Raw genomic sequence first — 16,603 nt, 5'->3', positions numbered from 1 at the left:
GGTGTTCTTGTCCGCCCACAGGAGCTCCAAGAATCAAAGGAGATCATAGAGGAAACTGAAGCCACTTTTGTACTTCACTGGAGTGGGGAAATAACGAAAGAAGTTATGTACTCTCAATATTCAAGATGTCTTAGATTTTTAAGTGGTCTTTGGCCTTCTATCAAGGAACATGTTGCTGGCATTCTGGTTTTGTGCATTTAAAAAAAAAAAAGAAAAGAAAGCACTAGGAGTCCCCTTAGCTTTGATTTATAGAGAAAGAACTGCACTTTGCAACCATGTTTTGACCATTTTGGTTTTTGGCATATGGTTGTGATAATTCATAATTTTATATCCTTTGGGTCTCAGTCACTTAAATTACTAAGAAAAAGTAGTTTGTCTTGTGGTGATTGGTAAGCATGTGTTGCAGTTGGCAGGGGGACCTTGTTTAGGAGCTGCTGGATCAGACCTGTGGTCTGTTGTGGCTTTGACAGTGCCAACTGTCTCAGAGAAAGGCTGAAAAAAATATAGCAGCTACTTTCAGCAACATAACCCAGTTTTAAAAGGCGATTCTCAGTTTCCATTGGTCTACCACTTGCTCATCTTTGCCTCAGAATATGGAGGTGTAGAGCTCCTAATTAAAAATTGAAAACTAAAGAAAGAAATGCAAGTCTAGGCTTGGCAAATAGAATGTTTTGTATTAGTTTGTTTATGCTTTTGCCGGTGGGCTTCCCATAACACTAATAAATTTTAATTTTGATTCTCCGTTACGCTGAGAAGTGCTGCAAGGATCTTTGTTCCAATCTCTGTTCAAACTGCAATCCCTCACAGCCTATAAGAAGCATTTTATGTAACTGGATACATACTGATGATGTGCCATCATCACACAACTTTTTTGTTGTTGTTGTTAACTGAAGACAGTAAAGATTTCTTAATCGGTGAGTCACAGTTGCTCTTATTGTTGATCTTATTTATATGAGTGAGATCCTGTAGTCTAAGCCTGTTGGCCTTTACCTCCAGGGGTGTTTTGATTTTTGGTGAGGATTTCGTTTTTGTTTTAAAGACACTTCATGATTACTCATTTCATTTGTACAGCCAGTTGTATCCTTTCCTGTTAGAGATGGAAGCACAACTTCGTTGCAATTCACTTCTGTCAGCCTAACAGAGTGCTGGTGGGAACAGCCACCTCCAGCAAGTAAGTCTGGGCTGGGGCAGGGGAAGGGTTGGAAGCCGGTGGCTTGTGTGAGGCGAAGGAGCCTCGTCCCTGGTTGAACTGAACTCCACATGGGAACCTCGGCCGCTCTCCGGGGTGGGAAGTGCAGCCGTAGCCTCTGAGCCCCACACTCTGTGTGGGAATATGGGCAACATCTCATGTGGGGCAGCTGCCTGGTTGCAGGCTTGTGTTGGAGGCCCTGGGAGCTCACAGGGTTGAGGAGGAGCTCTAATAACTGGAGACAAATATAGCAACGTTTCCTACTAATTTATATTCTGCTCTGATATCCGTACTAAATTGCTTTTCAGAATAGAGTTGCGTACTAAGCAATAACGGAGGCTGTTCCAACGTACTGCTAATACTTGTGAGCTGGTTTAGGATGTCTTTAATTTGTGATTTTCTTGTGCTGAAAATGTTGCTGACGTAGGAAATCAAGGGGTTTTGTTCTTGCCACTAGCATAGGCTCACAGATTCTTCCTCCTAAAACTGGTCAAGCTTGAAACTGTTGCCTTTTTCAAACACTGTGCCATGTTATACAAGATGAAATCTGATGCAATTCAACTCAATTTTGGGGTTGTAGTCTTTGAGACTGGATACATGGATTACACAACGCAAAACGCAATGAGGCCTTGATATAGAATAGGATATTGAACCCTTTATGTAATACAAAAATTAAGTGCTAGCAGAGTCTAGCTGTTGGTCTTAGAGTCACTTTTTAAGAGTACCAGGGAACTCTGATCAAGAGGCCAAAGGCAGGTGCTGGACCAAGCAAGCACAGAGCGTGCAGCTTAAGTGCTGTGGGAAGGGGGAGCCCCCTGAGACGCAGCACGAGGAGGCGGAGGAGCATGATGCTGGTGAGCCACGAGCAAGACAGCAGCTGCCCATCGAGCCTGGCAAAGGATGGCCTTCGCCGCCGGCTCCTGCTGCACTGGCTCTTTCTTTTCTTGACTTGGAAACAAAAATAATGTCCAAATTGTGTCTGCCTAGGTGTGGCAAAGTAGATTCCAACTGAGATGTTCCTGCAAAGACCTTGTGATGCAGAAGCGTTTTGCTGCGAACGTGGACATGGCTGTGTCCATGTGCAAAACTGTCAGCCCACAGCAGTGGGACATCTCCTGCCTCCTTCACGTTGCTGTTTGGATCTGTCCTGGGAAGTCACCCGTTGCTGTGTGTGGATGTGCCAGGCTTGGTGACAGGTGTCAAGAACAGCCCTTCTGACTTCCTGAGCCAAGTCTTTCTTGGGACAGGGGATAGAAAGAATAATCTAATTAGGTTTTGGTAATTTTTTTTTTTTTTATGTTTTTTAATATAAATAACTAAGAGAGAGATTTTATACTGTTAGCCTTTAAGGAACATGAGACAAATATCAGAATTGCTATTTAGCATGGAGAGGAAAAAAAAAACCCACAAAACTGTTTTTCTGCCTTTGGATAACATTTTTCTTACTGAAAAAAAAAACATACTTGAGGCATAATCTGACATACAAAATTATTGGTCAAAGACAGGCTGTTGCAAAATTTTATAATAAATGAAATTGATGGTTTCGTTCATGTTTTGGTCTGGCCATGACAAATCCTAAACTTTTAACGGAAGGTTTATGGGAATGTAGTCATATGTATATTATTGCTGTACACCCACATTCGGAGGCAGGAATCCAAGTGTGCAGATGAGATAGCAGAAACATAAATAAAGCAGTTAGCCAGTTGTCTTTAATGCAATTTCTTGACTAGATCCTTGATAAAATAGTGCCAGACTTACGACTAATCAAAGATGACTCGCATTAAGCTGTGATGTGACATGGGTCACTCTCTGGGCGCTTTCTGGCCATTTGATGGCTTTGTTTTGCCTTGGGTCAAGAGTTTGAAGGGAGAGCTGGGTGTTCAAGCAACCCCGGGCTTCCCAGCTCCCTGGCGAGGGGCCCGGGCCGTCTGGGAGCATGGGTGGCTCTTCGTGCTCGTGGGAGAGGAGCACGGTGGCTGTTCCAGGGTAAAGGGAACATCACTTGCTCCCCTCTCCCCACTTTGTGTATGTGAGTAGGCAATGCCCTACCCCATGATATAGAAATACTGCTGGAAGTGACATGAAAGAACAGTTTGCCTTCAGAAAAATCCTGAGTCTTTGCCCTGTTCTGCCCGGGACAACAAGGAGCCAGACTGCACCTCTCTCTGTGGCCCTTGTGTTACCTGCAGCTGACAGCACGATCAGAACCAGGGCTCTGCCATCAGTGGTGAGGGGCTCACACTGAGCTCAGGCTTTCCATTTACCCTATGTTGTTCATGTATGGAAAATCTTTTGGCACGCTGGTAGAAGAGGTAGAGAAGGTCATTTGAAAGGACCCTTCATCACCCTGGTCAACATGATGCTAAAGGTGCCTTCTGGTCTCGTCCTGCTCGTTATCTGAGCTTGTCCAGAACCTTTTTGTGGATCTGACTCAGCTTTGCTCAGTATATGAAATTCATAGTATTAGGTTGCATAGTGAGGCAATGGTAGCAAGGAACACCGGGCTGCTTTGTCTTCCTCCAGAGTCTCTCTGGACACCTTTGCTGCTGGGCAGCTGCTTTAAATGATGAGTAAGTTGCCAGAACAGGCTCGCACGGCAAGCGGGTGGGGTGAGGGGGTAGATGCGGTGCCTGCAGGGACACGAGGAGCTGCCTCCGCGGGCTGGGCAGGCTGCTCACGGCTCCTGAGCGTCCCGGTGTCACAGGCGGCAGCGGGCGGCGGTACCGGGGCCTGTGCAGGCGGCTGCCGCAGAGGCTACCGCGGGCACCCGCTGGCACTGCGGCAGTCGCGGCGAGGCGAGAAGGCTGGGAAAAAAATCAGCAGTTCCGCTGGGGCATCTTCCTCCAGGAGACACCTACGTGGTGCTTCATTGCTGCCGGGCAGAGCATAAAGCCGGTGCGGGAATGAGATCTCTCTATAGATAAGATTAAATACAGTTCTGCCTTTCCACGGGTTTGTTTTGCTGCTTTGAGCTGAACTGAAGCGCCTACTAAGAAAGCTGCCTTGCCTCTGTTAAAACAGATTTGACTGGAAAAGGTAGGTTTCAAGAGCTGCTTATTTAGTGTCTTATTTTTGAGATAGCGTCAATCTCAAAGCCGTGGGAAGGAGCATGGCTAAATATACAGGAATGTTGTAAATACAGATGGATTTATCTGGACGTACTGTTAAGCCGTTTCAAAGATAACAGTGCATAAAAAGGTTAAGTTTGATTATACTCTTAATCTTGCTATTACTCCACTTCTATCTTCTTTCTGGAGGCCTGATGATTTTTGTTTTCTTGCTCTGCATTTTACGGCCATGGACACTTGCCATTGCCTAACCAAGAGCTGTCTTCCACCAGTAGCTGGATGGGATAAGGGTTGGCTGCCCGCTCCACCACACAGCACTCGGAGCAGAGGTTGCAATTCCGTCTGGAACACTGGGGTCAAATCATAACTTAAATATTTACTATTGCTAAATTCAGATTGGAGGCTGTCTGGAAATGTTGGTGCAATGGCAGCAAGCAACACAGCTGAGCCTCACCTGACCCTTTTTTGCCAAGTTGCAAGTCTGCTTGTCAGAGCAGGAAGGCTGCTGGGTGAGGAAAGACAAGTCTCAGAACAGGTTTTAATGCAATGTTCTGAATGAGATTTTGAAAAAAAAATACATCATAAAAAGGAGGGAGGTGATCTGAGCCCATCAGCAAAATCTCAGAATTTGAAAATGCGTGGTAATGTAATTCCTTTTTCTGCGTAAGCACCGGATTGAGGTACACACCCTGCCCCGAGCAATTATGGGACTAGGAGGACTTAAGCAAATAGCTTGCCTCCTAAGAATGCTGCTTAGGTTGAGAGGAGGGAAAAGAAATAGAGTGAACTTCGCTAAATCCTTTTGAGGATAAAGGCTTCAGCTGCTGGCGTTTCCCTGGCGTGAACCCAGCAGAGGTTCAGATGTGGGAAGTTGTAGGAGGATGTGCCAAGTGTCCCAGTGCAAGGTCGCAGGCACTGCCGTTCATGGTGGAGCTTCAGGCGCAGTTAAAGGTGCTGGTGTCTGGTGCTAACATTTGTAAACTTACAGGCCATGGCTTAAAATCCCCAAGCCAGCCGCTCAGTGCCAAGTTCCCCTTCACGCAGCCTCCGAAGGTGCCCCGCTTCCACACGAATCCCGGACGCGGCGAGGCAGCACGCGGGGCTGTGGGTCAGCCCGAGGCGTTTGCCGAGGAGCCACGCGAGTCACCAGCGCCCTGTGCACGCGAGCGGAGCCGGCTTCGTGCCACAAGCTTCAGAGCCATGTGGGCTTCAGTCAAAGCAAATGTTGATAACGGTTTAGGGTCTAAACCATTTTTGAATTGTTCTGTTTCTCAGATTTCTAAATTAAAAATATATAATTTTGTTACAGCTTTTTTTTCTTCTACTAATCTTTATAATGGTTGTTTTTAATTGTGTCTCTGTTTCTCAGTGATAAAAAAGCAACCTCTGGGGAACAGACTTAGCCCATGTGCTTTTATTCTGGTGCTGCTTACTTTGCATCTTCATAAATTCCCCAAGCGCTGTGGTCTGGAGAAGCACCAGATGTTCACTGTGTGTCCATGCACTTGTGATAGTAGTGATGAAAACACTGCCGAAATATCCCTGTCAGAAAGACAGCGGAACAGCAGCAAGTTTGGAAATGGCAGAGGGATTAACTGTTTCGTGCTTGACAGCGAGCAGCTATTGTAGTTTCTTGGCTCGTTGTGCCTTCCTGTTCCAGCGTGCGTCCGTGTCGGCACAGGTTAGAACAACTCAGAAGCATCCAGTTGTGTCTGTGCTTGGTGTTGAGCAGTACTAATTAAACTCTGTCTTTTCAGTGTTACTGCTTCGAGTGTGTTTTAGGAATTCTGTGGAAGAAGATACAAAGTGTCTGCTCTCTGTTTTCGCTTCACTCTGGTTAGATGAAACAGCAAGTCTCTTGTTTGGGATGTGATCTCTCAGCCCTAGCGCTGCTGTTGCCCTCTCTGGTGGCACCTCTTGCCGGGAAGGACCCCATTCGCGATCGTGCAGGTAGGAGTGGCTCCAAGGGCAGCCTGTGGTCCGGAGCACGTGCGTGTGCGCGTCCACGCGTGCTCACCCTGACCGTGCAAGACCCGCTCGTTACGCTGCCAAGGCCCTTGGTTCGGGCGGCTGCGCTCCGCAGCGTTTTCCCGAGAGGAGAAACTGCCGTGGAGTTTCTGTGCCCGCAGGGAACCATCCTTGCTGCTAGGAAAAGTCGCTTCAGAATTTATTCCTGCGGGCTCCAGCCTCATTAGTCGTCACTGCTGGTTTCCTGCGTGTTGCTGCATTAGGTGGTTTGTTTTGTAATTATAAAATGATGCTGAACCGGAGCATGGGGAGCAGTGACCTACAGCCATGACTAGTTTTCAGGGGCTCGTGATAGTGAGAAGCACAGCTCTGGGCTGTTAGTGTAAAAACCATCCTTAAGCAGACCTCTGCAAGGGCGATTTAGAGCAAGAGAAGAATGAGGTCCGACTGGAGAGTTTATTGTTAGGGGAATTGTGGCCACTAATACCGTTTTTTAAATATCGTCTCCCTGATTACAAAACCACCTGTGTAGGAGTGATGTATAGCACTAGACCTTCAAAGCGCTGGTAAACAAGGAAGATTCAGGATAAACACTAAAATAGCAGGATCCAAAAGTGGGTTAGAGGATTATACAACCTGAAAAAGTCCCAACTTTGAAGGACAGAATTTTCAAAGGTAAAAAATGGGTTTTTTTTTAATGCAACTAATTTGTGTAAAAGGATACTGACCTGACTTTCCTTATGTGAAACAAGAATATTTTTGACTCCAAATTTACTAAAGCCTAACATTTCTCTGCAGCTTGAGATACTAGGTTTTGATCATTTGCCAATTACTGAATTGCTTTAAGTTTTGGTCATTTTGTTCATTAAAAAAAAGGGGGGGGAGGGGTACATCCCCCAGTTTGGAGAACTTATTTACAGTCTGTCTTGGAGAGATTATATATTACCTTTCGGGGAAAGTCCAAAGTTGTAGTTGTGCAATTTGGGACTGGGAGTAGGAGGGGGGTTGTTTATAAGAGGTTGGCTGGTGTTTTTTATTCTTACTGTTTTAAATAATGAATTTGTGAATGGTGGCAATTAATCTTCCTCCTTAATCCTGTATGTTATCAAATAACAGCATCATCTTTCTATACGCACATGCAAACTATTGCAGATCTCCAGTTCCCAAGTTGGAGTGTTTTTCCTCTATGCAAAATCTCCCTTCAGCTTTGTTGTACCAGTTTTCTCCTCATTCAGTTAGCACCGTTATGTCAACAGTGCATCTTGTGATAAAAACATCCCTGAAATAGTACCTGCGTGTTGCCATGCAATTAATTTTGAGAAAATGAAATCATAGGAATAAATATCCCGCCCTTCAGAAATGTATTTAGCCTACAATATCTAATAAGCCAAAGCAATAACACTGTGCTCATTTGGGGGTAGCTGAAGAGAAGTAAAACTACCCACGTCTGGCAGATTGATCTAAGACTAATGGAACTGGCTGCGATCAAGTGTTTCGGACAGTGGCCTTAAAGAAGAAACAGTGAGTAGAAATTCTAATTGTTCTTGTTTGGATAGGGGGGAAAAAGAGAGAAGGAAGTCGTCTTCCTTCTGGTGCTTTGTGTGGGGTCTTCCCGAGACAAAAGCAGTGATCAGGAAGGATCTGATTCCCTAAATCTCTGTGCTGTTCTCCCTCTCTGGTGTTAGTTCCTCTCTAAGGTAGTGTTTGCGTGTTTTTTTTTTTTTTTTTTTTGTGAAATGTTACCTGGGCTTTTGAGGGAACCATGGTTAGTGCAGTTTGGGGTTTTGCTTTGCAGTCTGCTGTAGCCTCAGTTGTGCCTAAAGCTGCTCCGCTCACCGGAGTCCTGCCAGGTGGAGCAGAGACCTGTAGTCCCTGTGGATTCATGCAGCAGAGAGTTGACTTCTTTTCAAGCAGTGTGCTGCTTCTCCCTCGCTGGCCACAGCCTGGGAAATGTTGCTCCGTTCCCAGTTATGGTTGCAGGGGCACTTTGCCTCTATTAGGTTCCCAAACCTATTGGTGCCTTGGTTAAACCTCTTCCAGTTTGTTTTAAACCTTTATTAATCTCAGATACTTAATAACCATTGCAGGTGATGAATTCATCTGTCTGTTTCAGGATGCATACATTGATTTAATCTCTTTTCTGAATGACTATGTACATTATTTTACAAAGGCTCTAGGTCTCTTCTTGTGTTAGATTCTGTGAGAATTAAAAAAAAAACAAAAAATAGTGCCATGTTTTTGATCTTTGCAGGTTGTCAGTGAAGCTATTGACATTAAGTGCATCCTGTACAGGACGAATCTCATAATCTTATCAGATTGAGGTCTAATTGTCTATCTTAATGGGATATTGCAGAAGTAGAAAAACAAAGGAATTAAAATTGTTAGTGGAAAGAGAAAATATACAGAGGAAATAGATTTAAACCTATGATGACTCGATCAAATGCATGCAAGCAAAGCCTTTTGGTTATGGGAAAACTTCTTTCTTCTTAATTTCCTGTGGGAAGGGGAAAACTAATTTTGTGCATAACAGCACTTTTTCTTTTGACTACAAATGTTTTTTGTTGTTTTTGGGGAAAATTCTTGAGCGGTTGCAGTGGCAAGGCTAACTCAAGAATCTTTTTGTTTTCTGAGACAAAGTGGGCTTGTTTGGAGTCCTGGGAACCTGAAAATAAAATGAGAGATTCGTGTGCTGCGATCCTGTTTTTGTTTGTTTGTTTTAACTTTGAATTTGCTTTAAATATGTTCTTAAAATAGGAGGGCCAGTGATTTACAGGGGAAGACAGATGAAGTTTTTATCAGTGAGTGCAGGAAGAAGTAGGATGTAAATAAACATCAGAGTGACATACCAATCTGCTGATTCCTCTTCCTCTAATTTCTGTATTTAAGCTAATTTTTAGGAAATACCTGGATATGTCCACTTTTTATTTCAGCATTTGTAATCTGAAGTATGTCAGAAAAAAATAACTAGGTTAATGACATTCTGAGGTCTTTGTATTACAGCTTTTTAAGACTAACGAAAGGATTATAATTGGTAAACAGCATGATTTATGATAGTAATGGTGTTTGCCTCCACTGTAACTTAGAGCAAATGTGATGTTGTCTTTGTCAGTGCTCATTGCAGCTGCAGTAGTTTCTCTATTGTTTTCACTGTAGTACATTTCAGTTTTTGAACTCAAATCTAAGGGAAGCGTGCCTTAAAATACCGTACCTTTTTCAGCAGATGTGCACATATTTGTGTTAAAAGGACCCTTGCTAGGAAACATTAAGACCTACTTTATATACCTGAAAAAAATAAAGCATTTTGGTTCTAGACTTTTCTATCACATCAGCAATGAAAAGGGAAGTAGTACTTCTGTGCTTTCAGGATTTAACTGCTTTTCTTCTGAAGATCTTGGGAGGTAGCAAGAACAAAATGGCACTTCAAAACAGTTGCTTTGTTTGGCCCAAGAATTTATTTCCAGGAGAGAGAATCCACCCAGGCAATAGCTGTGGGTAATGTGTCTGGAGCGAGGAGAGGCCAGTGTTATCCTGGGGAGTCGTCCAAGGGGCACAACTGGAGCCAAAAGTGCTGGGAATGTAAGGGCTATTTGGTGAAAGCAAAGAAATTCCTTATTCTGTGCAGTTATGCAGCCTCACGCATACTCCAATAGGCTCAAATTAAGGTCTGTGCTTATTAAACCTGCACTAAAGTATGCGATCTTTAAAAGGAGAATCTGTCCCCTGAATTCTGTACTGGGTACTGCAAATTACTTCTCTTCCAGGGCCACCACTCCCTGCTCTGGACATTGGTACACTGAGACCTAGACGCTATGTTCTACTGAGCTGCAGCTTCCTCGCGGCGCCTTTTGAACCGTGAGGGCTAAAAAAGTGCCTGTTTTTACCTTGAAAAATCTGCTGTTTTGGCTTTTCAGCTGCATAGCATTTTATGTTCTTCAGGTGTCTGTCTAAAAGCTACGTGCATCATTTTACCAAATAAAAACCCCATTTATGTTGATGGGAAAAGTTGGATATTAGTGATTCTGGTGTTCTAAAATGTAAAAACATTTTTTCTCTTATTATCAAATCATCATTAGTGTTTACCATGAAACCGCAACCTCAATCTGGCACTTTTAAAGGAAGACAAAAATTAGTGGTGAAAATACCTTAAATTTAATCCAAAGAGTCTTCCAGGAAGTTGAATTTAAAAGCAGGTTTTAAGTGTTGTTGATAGTTAAATTTGACCTTGGAAGAAAAAGGAAGAAAGGAAGAAGGAAATCACTGTATTAGATGTATAGTTCTGACTAACTCTTAGTAATTCTTAATTTTTTGAGTTTTCCTAGGCATTCTCTAGGTAAGTTACAGCCTAACTACCAAAATAAAAGTTAACTTTCATAGTTAATAAGTAAGCAAAGTCAATGCTTATTAAACTGAATAATGGAGTTAATGGAGAACGCATAAATACATTTATAGCTTGTCAGTCAGAGTGTGTCTTGCACTCTATATAGGCTTTAGGTCTTCATTTTGATTTTTGATTTTTTTTTTTCCATCTCAAAGCATGTAACTATTTTATGTGTGTGGGGAGGGAAGCTGGTCTGCAGTTCCTGGAAGTGGTTTTGCTGACTTGAAGCAGGTCTGCCTCACTCCTGTGACACGCACCGTTTTTGACGGTAATCCCACGCTGGGACTTCTTTGTTTCATAACTGCTAATCCCCACCAGAACAGCGGCTCTCCTGTGAGTAGCAGTGGCTGGAGGGACAGGGCACGTTCGTGGCGTTGGCCGTGGTGCGCCGAGGTGCAAAGCTCCTGTTGCATCGCGCTGGCTAAGAGGATTACAGTGGCTCTATCGGGTTTCCTACCCTCTTTTGAAATCCTTTTTGTGTGTGCAGGGCAGAAGTCTGGTGGAGATGTGTGCTTTCTTTGTTTTCTCTTCTTTTTAAAGCAGTTTATTGTCCTAAGGCTGTCAGTAGGGCTGCCGTGTGCCCTCCCGTATCGTTCCCGCTGCGTTAGCCGCGTAGCGCAGCCCAGCTAGCAGGGCTTGGCTCTCAGCCCTTCACCCCCAGGTCCTCATGGCAAGAGCAAGAGCGCGTGGCTATTCCATGAAGGGCGTCTTTGCAGGCAGTACCCCCACCGTCACGAGATGGCTTCCTGCGTGGCACCACAAGGCTCCATGCGAAGGAGACGACCCGGGCAGGGAAACGGGCGGCAGCAGCTGTCCCTGCTCTTTGCAGCAGACCTCTGGACCCTCTTCTTGCTTGCTGTTGCTCATGAGCCCAGGGGATGAGGGGACGGCGCCTCTGCGAGGGGCATTGCTGCTGACTGCCGAGCCACATGAGACCGTGGTGGCGTAGAAGTGGCTTCCAGGAAAGCCGCTGCCCGCAGCAGCCCTGCTTCCTGTTGCCATGCAGCAGCGGCTCCCTGGCAGGTAGTGACGGCGCCAGGGAATCACGGGGGTCATTTCCCCCATCTGTTTACGTGAGTGTTGCTGACGAACACTCCTCCTCTGCACGCCCTGGGTGCTCAAACGTCAGCAGCAGAGCCCTGAGCGTGGCAGCAGTGCCGTGACTCAGCCGGGCGAGCAGAAGGCCGCGGCGACCTCGCCATGCGCGGGGCCATAGGACGTCTCTCGGCGGGGATGCGGAGGGAGATCTGCCAGTGGCACGCGCCCATCTTCTGGGGAGCTGGTTCGCGGCTCAGTGCTGTGGCAGCAAGATGGGCGCTGCGCCGCAGGCGTCGCGTCGCATGAGGCATGTGGAGCAGCGGGGCAGGGAGCGCTGCGTGCGGACACCTCTGCTAACGGTCCGGCTGGGGAGATGGGACTGACGGTGCCGCGCGTTCGCTGGAGGCCGTTCGGGCTCTGTGTGTCGTGGTGCCGCTGCCTGTGAGCGGGGCGGCCCGCGACGCGCAGTGTGGGGCTGCTCGGCTCGGGGCCCCGCGTGCTCCCCAGCGCCTTCTTGCCCCGTCCTCTGGCCACGTGCGCATGCAGGCTCGCTTCGGAAGCACCAGATCTGGGTCATGAGTTCAGCAGTTAAAATGATGATTTTACCACATCCTGCTTACACAGGAAGCTTATGTGTTTTGTTTTTGTTTTTTCTTTCTTTCTCCAAAATAGCCGATAAGTTGAATTCTCCAGACTTTGTCAGAGCAAGCTATTTAAAGCCAAAGAGAGGCTTGGATTTCCAAACTCGTTTGACAGTTTGGTGTCACAGAGTTTGAAACTCAAGTTAGAGCCTTGTAACTTGCTCCTGTGCTCATCAGCTTCCTGCAATCACCAGGCTGTGAGAACGGCCTGAAAAATATTCCCCGCTGTGCTATGGAGATAGACCTTTGTTTTTACTTGGATAGTTGGGTTGTGTTTCTCTGAGATAAGATTATTTTCCATGAATTAGAAAAGAATTTCTTTGGTACCATTTGGTCCAGTAAATAGGTTATATTTGTATCTCACTGTAAAACATGTGAACACATAAATGGAAAAAAAAAAAAATCTTGTGCAGAAATTTTGTGTAGTGGCTACAAGGCGCCCACTTGTGCAGTGGCACTTAAGGGAAGGGAGCCAGTGAGCCCGGTGGTCCACATGGACGCAGCATAGCAAGGAGTAGAGGTGTTGTTAAATAAAAAGAAATGAGAGGTTTTTCTTGTAATGTAGCAGGCAACCTAAGATGTGCCGTGCAGATCATGAGCAATATGCAGAGCATTTAACAAATGTTGTTCATTTTGTTTAAATGCAAAATACCTTTTAAAAATGGTATTAATGCTGGGTTACACATGTCAAAAGACTCGGGCAGTTATTTTTTAGAGACTCTGACTTTTTACGTTGCAGTCAGTTGTTGCTGTTTGGGTTCTTAAGACACATCAGGTGCAGCATTTTATCTTTAAGATATTTCAGTTGAGCAGAGTAGGCCTTGGTACTATGAAGTGGTAAAGGTTTTTGAATATCATCTGACCTGAAATGAACAGCTTTTGGTTTTGAGAATGAAATGCGTCATTTCAGTATATAACCATTGAAACAACCCTCCTGAGTGGAATGATGGGCAGTGTGAGGCATGCCACAAAATATAACGAACATGGCAATCCTTTGGTGGTCTCCATGTCATGGTGCGAGTGTTGTTAAATAGTAAGTAACCTGCTCACCAGGCAACAATGCTGATTTTGTTTTTCTTTTCTTGTAGGAATGTTTACCCTTGCAGAAGTTGCATCGCTTAATGACATTCAGCCAACCTATCGTATCCTGAAACCATGGTGGGATGTATTTATGGATTATCTAGCTGTTGTTATGTTAATGGTTGCCATTTTTGCTGGAACCATGCAGCTGACCAAAGATCAGGTGGTCTGCTTGCCAGTTTTGCAGTCTACTGTAAATTCAAAAGCACAAGCCGGCACATCAGGGAAGGCTGACGTTACCACTGTTGAGACAACCACTGGTCAAGCAGAAGCTGCATCAATGAGAACGGTTTCCTCTGGAAGTGCCCCTACTGTCACACCTGATGTACCTCTGAGCAGAGCTACCTCTTCTCAGTACCAACCCACTGAATCGGGTCAGGCACTGAAGAAGGAGCAGAAAGATTCTTCAGGCCGTAAAACCAATTTGGATTTCCAGCAATATGTATTTATTAACCAAATGTGCTATCATTTGGCTCTTCCTTGGTATTCAAAATATTTTCCCTATCTTGCCCTCATCCACACTATTATTTTAATAGTCAGTAGCAATTTTTGGTTCAAGTATCCCAAGACCTGCTCCAAAATAGAGCATTTTGTGTCCATACTGGGTAAGTGCTTCGAGTCCCCGTGGACTACCAAGGCGTTGTCTGAAACAGCGTGTGAGGACTCTGAGGAGAACAAGCAGAGGTTAACTGGTGCCCAGTCCCTGCCCAAGCACGTTTCCACTAGCAGTGATGAAGGCAGCCCAAGTGCCAGCACTCCCATGATAACAAAAACTGGCTTCAAGTTTTCGGCTGAAAAGCCGGTGATCGAGGTTCCCAGCGTGACTATTTTGGACAAGAAAGATGGAGAGCAAGCCAAAGCGCTCTTTGAGAAGGTCCGCAAGTTCCGTGCCCACGTGGAGGACAGCGACTTGATTTACAAGCTCTATGTTGTCCAGACTGTCATCAAGACCGTCAAGTTCATCTTTATTCTCTGCTATACTGCAAACTTTGTCAATGCCATCAGTTTTGAGCACATCTGCAACCCAAAAGTGGAACACCTGATTGGCTACACACAGTTTGAGTGTACGCACAATATGGCTTACATGCTAAAGAAGCTGCTTATCAGCTACATTTCTCTCATTTGTGTCTATGGTTTTATCTGTCTCTACACCCTCTTCTGGCTCTTTCGAATACCTTTAAAAGAATATTCCTTTGAAAAGGTCAGGGAAGAGAGTAGCTTCAGTGACATTCCCGATGTCAAAAACGATTTTGCATTTCTTCTGCACATGGTAGATCAGTATGACCAGCTGTATTCTAAGCGGTTCGGTGTCTTTTTGTCAGAGGTAAGTGAGAACAAGCTACGGGAAATCAGCTTAAACCATGAGTGGACTTTTGAGAAGCTGCGGCAGCATGTTTCCCGTAACGCCCAGGACAAGCAAGAGCTGCACCTCTTCATGCTCTCAGGGGTCCCTGATGCAGTGTTTGATCTCACTGATCTGGATGTCTTGAAACTGGAGCTGATTCCTGAAGCAAAAATCCCAGCAAAAATCTCCCAGATGACAAATCTTCAGGAGCTTCATCTGTGCCACTGCCCTGCAAAGGTGGAGCAGACTGCCTTCAGCTTCCTCCGGGACCACTTGAGATGCCTTCATGTGAAATTCACAGATGTTGGAGAAATTCCTGCGTGGGTGTATTTGCTCAAAAACCTCCGTGAATTGTACTTGATAGGCAACTTGAACTCTGAGAACAATAAAATGATAGGGCTTGAATCTCTTAGAGAGCTGAGGCATCTTAAAATTCTCAATGTGAAGAGCAACTTGACCAAAATTCCCTCCAATATCACGGATGTGGCACCACATCTAACAAAGCTAGTTATTCATAATGATGGCACTAAGCTTGTGGTACTGAATAGCCTTAAGAAGATGATGAATGTTGCTGAGCTGGAACTACAGAACTGTGAACTGGAGCGAATTCCCCATGCCATCTTCAGTCTCTCCAACTTACAGGAACTGGATTTAAAGTCAAATAGCATACGCACAATTGAAGAAATCATCAGTTTCCAGCACTTGAAGAGGTTGACTTGTTTAAAGCTGTGGCACAATAAAATAGTCAACATTCCTTCCTCCATTACCCACGTAAAGAACTTGGAGTCACTTTATCTCTCCAACAATAAACTCGAATCCTTACCAGCCGCAGTGTTCAGTTTACAGAAACTTAGATGCTTAGATGTAAGCTACAACTCAATTGCAGTGATTCCAATAGAGATAGGTTTGCTTCAAAATCTGCAGCATTTTCACATCACAGGAAACAAAGTCGATATTTTGCCAAAACAGTTGTTTAAGTGTGTTAAATTGAGGACTTTGAGTCTGGGACAAAACTGCATTACCTCAATCCCAGAGAAGGTCGGTCAGCTGCTGCAGCTAACTCACCTGGAACTGAAGGGAAACTGCTTGGACCGTCTGCCAGCCACGCTGGGGCAGTGTCGGCTTCTCAGGAAAAGCGGGCTGGTGGTGGAGGATCACCTCTTTGACACGCTGCCCTCGGAAGTTAAAGAGGTGCTGAATCAAGACACGAGCATTCCCTTTGCTAACGGGATTTGAGCGGAAGTGAAATGCTCGAGTTACTGACTTGGGAACAGCAAATGCTAAAAAGTAGGGGTACTGTAAGATCATGCATTTTAGAAACAGGAATTCCTTGGAAGGCAGGACTTATTAGCAGGATTATAAAAGATGTAACTGAGTGTTCAGTGTTTGCAGTGTTTTAAAAGATTATTTCATGATTTTTTTGAAAGGATAAAGAACCTTAATAATCTCAATTCTTTTTTTCCCTGAATTGTTTGTAACTTGGATGCTGCCGCTTTTGAATGTTTACAAATTTGCTTGCCCGCTTAAAGTAAATGATTAAATTGATGACCTTTTCTTACTATGCAAGTTGTTCTTTAAGGTCTGGATTTACTTTAGTGCATTATGGGGGAGAACCAAGGATAAATGTTGTATACGGTGTGTTCTAACAGCCTTTGAAACACATGTTGATGTGCGTTGTTAGTGTTTAGCCATTCTCAGCAAATGCAACCAGTTCGGCTGTGCTTTGAACTGCAGTAAACCCCTCTTTCCTGCACAAAGGTATGTAGTTTGCATAAGGCATAAGTGCATAAGTGTGTTTGCTCTCATCCCTCGTCCCCAAAGCCTCCTGGTTTTGGATGAGATTCGCTCTGCGATCCAGTGTGCTGCTCCTCCGGCCACGTGAAGACTCATCCCTTT

At 44.9% G+C, this 16,603-nt stretch overlaps 1 protein-coding gene across 1 annotated transcript in view; it reads left to right on the top strand.

Annotated features, from left to right (window-relative positions):
- Positions 1 to 16,273, top strand: part of LRRC8D (leucine rich repeat containing 8 VRAC subunit D) — a 34,642-nt gene extending 18,369 nt beyond the window's left edge. The window contains exon 2 of the mRNA XM_088526007.1: positions 13,371 to 16,273. Within this exon, the coding sequence (XP_088382133.1) occupies positions 13,373 to 15,943 (2,571 nt within the window). The 5' untranslated portion in view covers positions 13,371 to 13,372 and the 3' untranslated portion in view covers positions 15,944 to 16,273. The remainder of the gene's footprint in view (positions 1 to 13,370) is intronic.
- Positions 16,274 to 16,603: the final 330 nt, after the last annotated feature.

Source organism: Tinamus guttatus, unplaced genomic scaffold (assembly GCF_059628265.1).
Source record: "Tinamus guttatus ecotype Peru unplaced genomic scaffold, ASM5962826v1 Tinamus_guttatus_pri_ptg000242l, whole genome shotgun sequence".
NCBI lineage: Eukaryota > Metazoa > Chordata > Aves > Tinamiformes > Tinamidae > Tinamus > Tinamus guttatus.
Note: the sequence above shows the minus strand (reverse complement) of the source record. Positions and strands in the feature narration are given on the sequence as shown.